The sequence below is a fragment of the Canis lupus genome, chromosome 9 (assembly GCF_048164855.1).
Source record: "Canis lupus baileyi chromosome 9, mCanLup2.hap1, whole genome shotgun sequence".
NCBI classification, from domain to species: domain Eukaryota; kingdom Metazoa; phylum Chordata; class Mammalia; order Carnivora; family Canidae; genus Canis; species Canis lupus.
The window spans coordinates 2,831,166-2,843,060 of NC_132846.1; the positions used below are offsets into that span (position 1 = coordinate 2,831,166).

An 11,895-nucleotide genomic window follows, 5' to 3' on the forward strand; every position below is an offset into this window, starting at 1 on the left:
ACTCTTAAAAATCTTCCTAAAAACATCACAATGAAATAAATATGAAGTAATTGTAATAACCTTTACCTCTTTCTGTTGTAGTTGATTTCGGTAATTTGTAGATTGTTGCTTTATTTGAAGCTCTGATGCTTCATGCTTCTCTTCTAAATCAGTACAAAGTTCTTTGAGTCTCTCATTCTAGAAATAAAGAAAAAAGTATTTTCAACAAAAAGACTAAAACATGTTAATAACAGTTATATGTATGGCATCACAAAAAATATACTGCTTTATACAAAAAAAAGATATAAAATATAGAAATTCTCAGACAGAATTCTGGTCTTTGAAATACAGTTTCAATTAAAGTTAGAAGTACAATAAGCATATTTATAGAGATTATGCAAAATTCTGAACCAAAGTAGAAAAAAAAGTCTTGTTCAGTTTGATCTTCTGCTAAGAAAAAGCCAACAATCAATGTTTCCCCCATCTCTGCATGTCCAGGGTCTGGCATGTAATAGGCAATCTATGTTTGATTAATGAATAAACTACATTACACGTTTCAACTTTTATTTTCTCTCCAAACAACATTTTTTTTTAAAGATTTTATCTATTTATTCACGAGAGACACACAGAGAGGCAGAACCACAGGCAGAAACACAGGCTCCACGCAGGGAGCCCAATGTAGGACTCAATCCCCGGACTGGGATGACAATCTGAGCCGAAGGCAGACACTCAACTGCTGAGCCACCCAACATTTTTAAAAGAAACATTTTTAAAAGAAATCTTTTTAAAAAAGACTTCTTGCTGAAGTACAGGTAGGAGGCCAAAGCTTCATATTCCTTGTCTGCTTGTCTGCCAGATCCTGAAGCACTTCTGAAAAATCCAATTTGAAAACCATACTAGAACCGAGTTCAAAAACTAGTACACAAGTAGTTTGAGGTAGACAAAAATATTCTAATTCAATGAATCTAGACATCACGGTCTTTGAAAACTTTGGAAAATATGTTTAAAAAATTACTTAAATTTGGGCAGCCCGGATGGCTCAGCAGTTTAGCGCCGCCTTCAGTCCAGGCCGTGATCCTGGAAACCTGGTATCAAGTCCCATGTCGGGCTCCCAGCATGGAGCCTGCTTCTCCCTCTGCCTGTCTCTGCCTCTCTCTCTCTCTGTCTCTTTCTGGTCTCTCATAAATAAATAAATAATATAAAAAAATAAAAAAAAATACTTAAATTTGGAGGTACCTGGGTGACTCAATCACTTAAGCGTCTCAGTCTTGGTTTCAGCTCAGGGCATGATCTCATGGGTCATGCAATGGAGCCCCCCGTGTTGGGTTTCCCCACTCAGCAGGGGGTTTGCTTTAAAGATTCTCTCCCTTCGCCCCTCCCTAAACTCGAGAGAGAGAGAGAGAGAGAGAGAGAGAGAGAGAGAGAGAGAGAGAGAGAGAGAACGAACATGTGCACTCACTCTCTCAAATAAGTAAATCTTATTTGGAGAGAGAGAGAGAGAGAGAAGGAGCAGTAGGGAGGAGCAGAGGGAGAGAGAAGCAGACACCCTGCTAAGAAGGAAGCCTGATGCTGGGCTTGATCCCAGGACATGGAGATCATGACCTGAGCCAAAGGCAGATGCTTATTAACCTAATGAGCCACCCAGGCGCCCCTAAATCTTAATAAAATTTACTTAAATTTTATGTACTCAAATATTACATTATCTTAACCTATTATCATTCCTAGAATTTGAATGAAAAAGGACATAATGGAGCAACATAAGTGGGCACTAAAGCTCTTTGGCAAAAGAATTTACAAATTATCACAAATAACTAAGAATTCTACTAATACATCTACAAACACAGTTTAAGAATGAAAGCTAAGAAAACAGTGACTGATGTGGTAGGAAAAAAAGTTCTGCTAGAAGATGAAGACTTTTTCACTTTGAGAATGTCTTAAGAGTCCAGGAATTTCTTATATCAACAGATGTGAAAGTTTTTATCCAGGGAGATTTTATGAATACGCAGAGAAATTCAAAGGAATGAACACAAATCCTAGTTTGGGAGTCTGTCCCCAAAAATCTAATAGATTTTGGTTATCTTGAAGAAACAAGTAAGACACAGGCTCACACAATTAATTACCTTCTATTCTATTGGCAACTTCTGCCAATGACTTTCTGTGAGCTTTTTTTTTTTCTGTGAGCTTTTAACATGAAAAATACCAAACATAACTGAAGTAACACAATATAGTGTAGTCAAAAATCCAGTAATAAAGTCTACTCTGGCTTTTTCAGATAAAAATAACTAAGTCTAGGGGCACCTGGGTGGCTCAATGGTTGAATGTCTTGTCTTCGGTTCAAGTCATGATCCCGGGGTCCTGGGATCTCATGAATAAATAAAATCTTTAAAAACAAAACAAAACAAAACAAAACAAAACGAAACAACCTAAGTCTATTTAGTGAACTCTGGTTAATAACCAGAACTTGAAAACTTCTGATTTGGCCAATATCTAATTGCTTGTGAGGTGCCCTCACCTCCCTAGCCATGTGAGAGTCACAAGGTTGCCAAATTCATGAAGGACATACTTTCTATTATATGGAATATGAAACCAGGATGGCTTGTCTGAAAGGAAAACAAATAGACATACATAAGGAACAGAGAGTAAAAATGAGAGACATATCCCTAGTTGTCTGCAGTTCTGCTTGCAGCCCCTTTCTGAAGTCTGGCTACAATTTCTGCCCTTGAAATAAATCTATGAGGTTCTCATATCCTTAAATGATTCCATCCTGCTCAACCTGTTATACCATCAAGGTCTACTGGACCCAACTTTATTTTCTGAGTTTCTTTTTTGAGTAGTCCTGTGAGGACAGATACTTATAACTTTTATTTTTTCTTATACATCCTCTAACAGAGAAAAATTACTTATTTCTTAAATAAAATAAAACTCTGGGTGCTTGGCTGGCTTAGTTGGTGGAACATGCAACTCTTGATCTTGAGGTTGTGGTTGTGGGTTCGAGCCCCACATTCAGTGTAGAGATTACTTAAAAGTAAAATCTTAAGATGCTTGGGTGGCTCAGTTAAGTGTCTGCCTTCAGCTCATGATCTCGGGGTCCTGGGATTGAGTCCTACATGAGTCCCACATCAGGGTCTCTGCTCAGAAGGGAGCCTGCTTCTCTCTCTGCCCCTCCCTCCTTCCTGCTCTGCTCTCTCTTGCTATCTTTCAAATAAAATCTTAAAAAAAAAAAAATTCTTAAAAAAATAAAATTGAAAGAAAATAAAATGCTAAAAATAAATAAATTATAAAATGAGACTTATTCTATCTTGCACTTACCATAAGAAGTTGTTGAGCCCTTTATAAATCTAAGAACATTCATGAGACTGTAAAGAGCTTATTTTTTCTGTATTTGAAACATTTTGATGTTTACCATTTTAAAAATTATTTTACCATTCACCAATTATTCTCAACTAGGTTAAAAGTCTTATACAATGAGAAAACAGAAGACTGATAGAGTCACCCAGAAGAATAATGCAATAGTGAAATAACCAGTTTTCTGACTGAAGTGCCTGAAGTATTACAACACCTTTTAAAATGAAAAAAGCTAGAGATACCCACTTGTAGTGTCTTTTTAGTTTTGCTGTTTTTTGCTTTCATTGAACACATTTGAAAATTAAGAATTTTCGTTTCCCCAAAGAAAAGAAAACTGACAGAGAAAAACATTTCACAGCTAATTAGACAACTCAGAAGACAAATGTGAAGAGACAGAAAACAGCATTCCATAGTCTGATGCTTGTGGTGAGCAGGCTGGAGAGACAAAATCCCAGCCAAGTCTTCACATAATAGTATCCTGCAGGGATTTTCTCAAACTCCAGAATTGATGAGTGAACAATATATTTCTAAGAACAAACAAGAAATACAATGTTCTCATCAAGTTAGTCATTCATTAGGAAAAGATTTTACCTCACACTACTTTGTGACAAGGACCTGAGCCATTCAACTTTCCTAAATGGCTATGTGATGGTATTCTTTCACTATATATGGTATTAGCACACCAATATTTACTTGACATCATTCATACATGGAAAAATGCTACATGCCGGTGTGTATAAAAAAGTGAATAGGAAAAAAAAGATGACATAAGGGAAAAAAATTCAGTGGACTGATCACTGTTATTGGTATTTATAAATCTAATTGGTATTTATAAATTGGCTTTATAATTATGGAGCAAAGATGACAGCCCTCATCAACAAATCATGAGGCATCACAGTTTTCAAAAATAGTAGTTTTAATGACACAAGTCAAGAAGAACCAGAAGTCATGATCAGTTGAAATCTATTAGAGATGTAAGTGAAATCTGGAACCAGTATTTACAAAGTAAGATGCATTTCAGTTCATGCATAAGAGTTAAAAAGCAGTTAACTACATTCAAAGAACATATTTTGAACATATATGTTTTCAAAACCAGAAATATATATAATAAAAATATGGACTTGCCATGAAAAGGTTATTAAATAAAGTTTTCACTATCATTTTATTTCTACCTCTGTAAATTACTTATAAAATGATTTAATATAAAAAAATTAAGAGTTCACTGGATCCAGATGGTAAATGTGATGAGACTTTTTGGGGCATAAAGGGTTAAACTTAAGAAACCTACATTTTCTCAGTTGGCTCAGTTGGTTAAGCATCCAACTCTTGGTTTTGGCTCAGGTCATGATCTCCAGGTTGAGGGATCAAGACCCACAGCAAGGAGTCTGCTTGAGATTCTCTCTTCCACTCCCCTGCTGCCTCTCCCCCGACTCTCTTTCTCTCTCTAAAATAAATAAATAAAATCTAAAACTTTCTAAATACAACTTTATATTTTTTAGTTTCCTGATGACTTCAATCATAGCTTCACCTTACTCTCTTATTGCACAGTTATGTATGAGGTGAAGGTATAAAGTGCTTTTGTACTAACACACAGACAGCTAAGAATCAATCACCTAAGAAAACAAAGCCCTTGGGAAATCCAACAGTCTCTTGTCCTCTAGTATTTGAGCAGCTCAAGCTATTGTGAATAAGCATCAAATGAGGAAACTGGCTTTTTCATCTGGGGATGTATTATACCAAAAATATTTCTAAACACTAGAATCATGTTTGCCATAACCCTGAGAGATTAGAAGTGAGACCGACAGAGGGACAGAAGATTTCTCTTCTCCCTTCGCTAACTCAATACAGAGCAGACATTCACTAAGCAGGTTCATCCTATTTACTTTTTTCCCCCAAATGGACACTGGCAAATTTACTTAAAAAAATTTTTTTTAAGATTTTATTTATTTATTCATGATAGACACGCAGAGAGAGGCAGAGGCAGAGACACAGGCAGAGGAAGAAGCAGGCTCCATGCAGGGAGCCTGATGTGGGACTCGATCCCGGGTCTCCAGGATCACTCCCTGGGCTGAAGGTGGAGCTAAATCGCTGAGCCACCCGGGCTGCCCAAATTTACTTAAATTAATGTCACTACACACATCTCTACCATTTAATTTTTCGGGGTGAGCCTGTACTAATTATTCAGTGCCTTCTTAAAGATTTCTTTAGGGATTACAGGAACAATTTCCTATCTCAGCTATGTAAATAAGTTATTTAGTTCATCTGTCACTGAAGCATCTACTTACTAGGTAATTATACCTAACGTCTCAAGTGTCACCCAAGTGTCATCTTGAATTGAGACAGTATAAAACCATGACAGTCTTCTTGAGAGGTCCCTCTACGTCCACCTCAGTAATCTGGGCCAGAGTTCAATAATGCTCATCAGGAAATACTTTCTGATATTTTAAATCCAATTTTCTCTTTTTATGGGCTCAGCAAAGAGGAAACCATACTTCTCAGAGTCCTCTAAAAATATCTTAATGAAATACTACATGTTCCCTCATTGTTCTTATTCAAAAGCTGAATAGTTGAGTGTCATTAGTACTATACAATAGATCTCTTTTTAAATCATTTTCTTTATGGTTTTCCTTTGAATCGTTCCCAAGTTTTCCTCCTCCCCATTAAGTACAATGTCCAGAGGTAGTCACCACAAGGCACTGACGAACAATGGGAAAAAAATGGCAAAACTAATTTGTTATACCTATACTCTTGTGTGCAAATATCACACTTTTTTTTCATGTTAGATTTAAAAGGCCTAGATTAAACAGAATTGCATTCTTCACATTATACTTCAATAAATGTACTACTATAATTGAGCACACTGTCAGAACCTGGTAATTCCCTGATAAATTGTTGCCACTAGTATTTCTATATTTCTACACTTGGCCATTTTCCAACTTCCAGCACATAGAAGCAGAGACAGGAATATTAAGCAGCAAAGTGGAGTAACATGTAAATATATTCATCTAAAAGATGAAAAAAGAACTGGGATAAAAGAGAAGAAATAAAAGTGGTAAGCAGTACAATAAAAAGAACTGAAAAACCGTATGAGTTTACTGTCATGCCCTCAAAAAAGAAAAAATATAAGTTCAATAATAGTCTTTAATTTTCCTTACCTCTGATCTTAAGATTGCATGAATGGCTTCAACTTCCTTTCTCCTAGAATTAGGTAATTCTGCTATGAAAGAAACAGCATACACTGAATATATGATCAACACCATATGAATAAACAGGCATTGTGAAGTACATATATTTTACTGAGCTTTCAACAGAATGGTATGCGGATCCAAGAACAAATTCAGAAGACAAATACCACTTGACTTTTATCACAATTTCCTACTGCCACATATATGCTTTATCAGTACATAAGTCATTATTTTTGCCTACCTTCTGTATCTAGGTAGGACATCTACATTTCCCCCTTGGAAGTGTTCATTAAAATTTTATTATGGAAAATTGAGTTTTACAAATTAAAATCTCTTTGGGTTTAGTATAATTTTAGATGAGAGTTATAAAACTGGCGCTTAGGCCTTATTTCTAACTTCTGCTTCCAATACTATCAAATAATAATGACCCATAAATAAATAATGAAAATGCACTAAAAGAATACTTATGTCAAGTAACACGAGCACTATTTATTTAAAATGGGAATGAGCTCAGTCTGCTCTTGTATATTTTTATTTAAAAGGAGAGTCAGAAGAACATGAAAGACCCCTAACTCTGGGAAACGAACTAGGGGTGGTGGAAGGTGAGGTGGGCGGGGGGTGGCGGTGACTGGGTGACGGGCACTGAGGTGGGCACTTGACGGGATCAGCACTGGGTGTTATTCTATATGTTGGCAAATTGAACACCAATAAAAAATAAATTTATTTACAAAAAAAAAAAAAAAAAGGAGAATCAGAGATCGTGCACCTGGCTGGCCCAGCTAGTGGAGCATGTGACTCCTATTCTCAGGGTATGAGCTCAAGCCCCACATTGGGTGTAGAGTTTACTTAAAAAAAAAAAATTTAAAAAAAAGTCTAAAAATTAAATTTTTTTTTTAAAAAAAGGGAGAGCAAGAGGCCAGCAGTGTCAAAACGGCACTCTCAATGCCACCAGAGCATGATCATCATCCACAGAGGTAAGATTTTTTTCCTAGGTACTAGTTAGTATTTTTCATTTGTTACACCATTTTATAATTTTCTTTTTTTTTAATTTTTTATTTATGCTAGGCACACAGTGAGAGAGAGATGTTACACCATTTTAACACTATAAAAATAACTTCTCTGATTTACAGTTTAAGTCAAAAGAAAACACAAAGATATTCAGTAAAGAATAGTGACAAAACCATTTTTTTTTTAATTTTGAAAATCACCAGGTGCATTTGCTTCTGTGGTTGTTTATATATCTCGCTTGAAACTCTAACAGGATCATCTAATTGCTTCTCAGAAGAGAACAAATTATAATCTAGTCTGTTTAGGAGGGTCAATGTTAGAAGCAGCAATTGTTTCAAAGAGGGATAAAAATAGTTTTATGCAGCTCTCCTCCTTACTGCCTCCAAAAAAATAAAAATAAAAAATAAAAATCCTGGTCTTTTTAAGAATAAAGGGGAGATATCTTACAGACCAAAAACTTCTTCCTCACTGAGGGAAAACAAAAACAGCTACTCTTTATTAATGCTTACCATCTGCTAGGCATTTTACAATCGTGATTTCACTTAATCCTCCCAACCCCACGACAGGTATGATTACATCTATTTAACAGATAAGGGAATTCTGCTTTAAAGAGGCTAAATAAGAATTTGCCAAAGATCCCACAATCTGTAATGCATGGAGGTGGATTCCAACCCATGTCTAACTGAAAAGCCCAAGCTCCTAATCCTGAATAAATCAGTAGTTTTTGGTACAACAGGAACTTTCTGATACTGCAAATATGGATAATTTTTAAGGTGTACCAACAGTGCTATTTTGGAACTGTTATCTTGTTCACTGCTGGCACAGGGTAGATGCTCAATAAATACTTGTTAAATGAATAAATGAACTGTATTTTGACCCTTTTAATGATTTATAAAATCAATAAATTAGGTGTTAAAAGAAAGTCCTATTAGAAAGGGAGATAATAGAAGCATTAAGCAACTTTGCAGATTTTTAATCACTCAGCAAATTTTTTCTGTGCCTGTACTATGTGGGAAGGTGCCAAATACTGGTAATATAAGGATAACATATATATGTACATTCCCTATGCTGGACATCTAGAAAAGAGGTAAATTATAACTCATAATATTGTAATTTATATTTAATTATGTTAATTTAATTTATATTTCATTATAGTTATTATAACTAACTTATAATGGTAAGTGCTCTCAAAGAGAGATCCACAGGATCACATACAATCAACTCAGCCTGTCAGGGACTGAGAATAGTTTCACCAAGTATCCAGCACGTGAGCAAGGTCATACAGGAAAAAACTGTTTTCCAAGCAAAGAAGGAAGTAGAAAAGGAAGGGCTTTCCATGCAAAGGTTTGGAGTTGTAGGGACTTCACAAGGTTCCATGTGGCAGAAGCTCTGGGTGCAAGAGCCTAAGTGTGTGAACATGCTTATGTATGGCAATTTGGAGAGAAGGGGAAGGAATAAGAGGTAAGACTAGAAAAGGGACGTTGATCTCAGAACAGTTTTCTGGTCTCCCAAAACCAAGAGCTTTGGATTTTATCCTGTAAAGAGCAGAGTTAAAAGATTTTAAAGCAGCTGTGTCTTAGAAAACTGGCAGCACAAAGAATATGGGATTGAGTAGGGAGAAATGGGTGACAGGATACGGAAGGAAAAAGTGCATGGGAGAGAGAATGGGGGTCTGAACGAAAGAAAACAGAGGGAGTAATAAAGGAAAAGAGGAATATAAGGAACAATTCTGGCACAGGATGAACAAGAGCTAGTGACCAAATGGAAACAAGAAATGGGAAAAAAAAAAAAAAAGCAAAACAAAGGTGACAAAGGTTTCTAGTTTAAGAGACTGGGCAGATGATGAAACCATTAAGAATGAGAATACAGGAATATATTTGGTAGGAAGAACAAAAAGCATACCACCTTAACCCTATAAACAGTCAGATGGGGTGGGGGGGGGGGATGCACATTTTCTAGGAGTATCCAGCTGTTTTCCCCTAACCAGGATCCGGGAAGAGACTAGTCATCTCCCATGCCATCCAGCCCTTTTCTGTTTTAAATTTAAAGGTCACATGACCCTCCTCCCCAACACAGGGAGAATCCCATTCAGTCTCATCCCCAACCTGTCCCACCTGTTGCCCTTCCCACCCAAGGTGTACTCCAAGTAGTAAAATGGATTTCAGCAGCTCTCCAAAGCTCCTCCTTTTTAAAAAGACAAATTCTGAATAGACTTTTTCTCAAACCATCTTTATTTCCACCCAATAAACATGAAGTTTCAATTATATCAGGATAAAGAAATTAAACCAGAATGCTAATTTATTTACTTATAAGAAATAAAATTCTCCAAGGAACGCTCTCATTCAAAAGACCAGCCCATCATCTCTCTGGAGGCAGACCTCCATTGAGATTTAAAGTACTCTTTAAAAATAAATAAATAGATACAGTACTCTTTAGATCTAAATACTACTTGCGGGGGAAAAAAAAAATACCAAGAAATCAAAATATTAACGTTAACTATCAATCACTATGTAACTCTGGGTTACTATTCATTAGTAAAGCAAAACAAGGACGTCAAAAAGGAGAGTTGCTAAGGATGGGCATCTTCCTTGTTTTACTGGAGAAACATAGGTGGAATGGGTCATTCGGCACAAAAATACATTCCAGCTGGAACGTTGTACTGTGTCATCAGAATAAGCAAAAATGTAAAATAACTAAGAGGAAAAACGCAGCCATGTTTAACAACATATTCAAGTCAGAAAGAACTTGAGCGTCTTAAAAGATTTTCATCAGTTGCTTCAGTTGTTACAAAACTCCAAAGAAAAAAACTGTGTCACGCACAGACACTTTTTTTTTTAAATTGTGTCAGTATAAAGGGAAAGGAGGACAATGAGACCCGCCCCCAAATTAAAGGCAAAGTAAGCGGTGGGCGTGGAAGAACCAAACAAAAATAAACTACTCGACGTCGGAGCAGTTTTCACTCCACTCTGAGGGGCCGCAGTCTTCGACGGGAGAAGCAGAACTGTCCCCCGGACCCCAGGGGTCGTTCACCAGAGAAAGTCTGTTAAGAAAGAGGCAAAAGGAGCGTAAAGGCAAAAAAGGAGGCGTGACACTCCCGAGAGCTGGACGTGGGCGCCGAACGGGCGCTCCCAGGCCCCCAAACAGCCCTCCCTCCGTCGCTCCAGCTGTTACCTTCCACCTCCTCCGTGCCCTCCATCAGCATGTCCTTCGTAAAGTTTGAAATCTGGCCAGTGAGGGAGGCCAGGCTGCCTCCGACTTGCCCCAGCGACTGGCCCAGGCCGGAGCCCAGGCCCCCGAGCCAGGACGACATCGCCGCGGGGTGGAGAACGGCCGGGTCCGCTCCGAGAGAAGCGTCCAGCGTCCTCGAACCTCCGCCTCGCAGGGCCCGTCCCGAGCCCAAGGTGCTAGGTCAGACGACACAAGGAGGGTTCCCAGGCGACGCCGGCGCCGCGGCGGCTCCCACCAACCGCCGGATTCTGCCCAGAAACGCAGAGGCCTGGCCCGGGACGTCACCGGGGGTCCGCCTCCAGCGCCACGGTCGGCCCCCGAGGCCTCTGCTCATTCCTCCGACCCCCCCCCGCCCCGCAACGTCCGGGCTGGGCCACTACTTCCTCTGCTTTAACGACTTTCCCCAGTTCCGAGGGCAACTCCTGCCAACTCGACGCCGGCCGCCATGACACCCACCCCGACCGCGGCGGCGGGCCATAGAGAGACGCCGCGCTGGCCTAGAAGAGCTCTGCGGAGCTGCCGGACGTGTCCGCGGCGCAAGGGAGCGTGGGATCGCGGAGGACCGCGAGCGGCCGGCTAGGGCGCCCCCCTCCGGCGCGGGCAAGGTCGGCGTCCGCGCAGCGCCGCTCGGCCCGCGGGGGCGTGGCCTCAGGGGCCCGGGGGACGCAGGGCCCCGCCCGCCGCCCCTGCTCCTCGCGCGCGCTCCACCCGGGCCGCGGTGCGGGGGCGCGAGGAGGGGGCGCTGCGCCGCGCGCGGTTTTCCTTGTCGCCGCGCCTGTGTGGGTCCTTCTGCAGGCGCCGGGGCTGCTGTGTGCCCGACGCGACGGCAGGCGCTCGGGATGCACGGAGGGCCAGGACTGCGTGGGGTGCACCGTCGTGCCCCGCCCCGGGAGCTGTACAGCTCAAGAGCTGAACCCCTGCCCTCCTGGATGCACCGGGAGCTTTGTTCCTGAAGCCGACTTTAACCCGTGAAATTAAAACACAAACACAGACTACCTTAAAAAACAACAACAAACAAACCTCATCAGGGGACAGCAGGACAACTTAATGTGAAGAATGAAGAAACGCTGTGCTAATAAACTCTCCTAGAGTGTTGGTGACACTGTGTGCAAGCGCCCGCCCCTCCCACCGTCCTCTTACACGAGTGGGT

General features: G+C 39.9%; 1 protein-coding gene across 4 annotated transcripts in view; it reads right to left on the reverse strand.

Moving 5' to 3' along the window:
* Window positions 1-11,262, reverse strand: part of TRIP11 (thyroid hormone receptor interactor 11) — a 70,229-nt gene extending 58,967 nt beyond the window's left edge. For 2 of the 4 annotated variants that reach the window (XM_072837812.1, XM_072837813.1), the window contains exons 1-3: window positions 10,689-11,262; window positions 6,480-6,541; window positions 67-177 (exon numbers count right to left, since the gene is read on the reverse strand). In XM_072837812.1, the coding sequence (XP_072693913.1) occupies window positions 67-177; window positions 6,480-6,541; window positions 10,689-10,827 (312 nt within the window). In that variant the 5' untranslated portion in view covers window positions 10,828-11,262. The remainder of the gene's footprint in view (window positions 1-66; window positions 178-6,479; window positions 6,542-10,688) is intronic. The other 2 variants (XM_072837811.1, XM_072837810.1) reach the window with 2 other exon arrangements.
* Window positions 11,263-11,895: the final 633 nt, after the last annotated feature.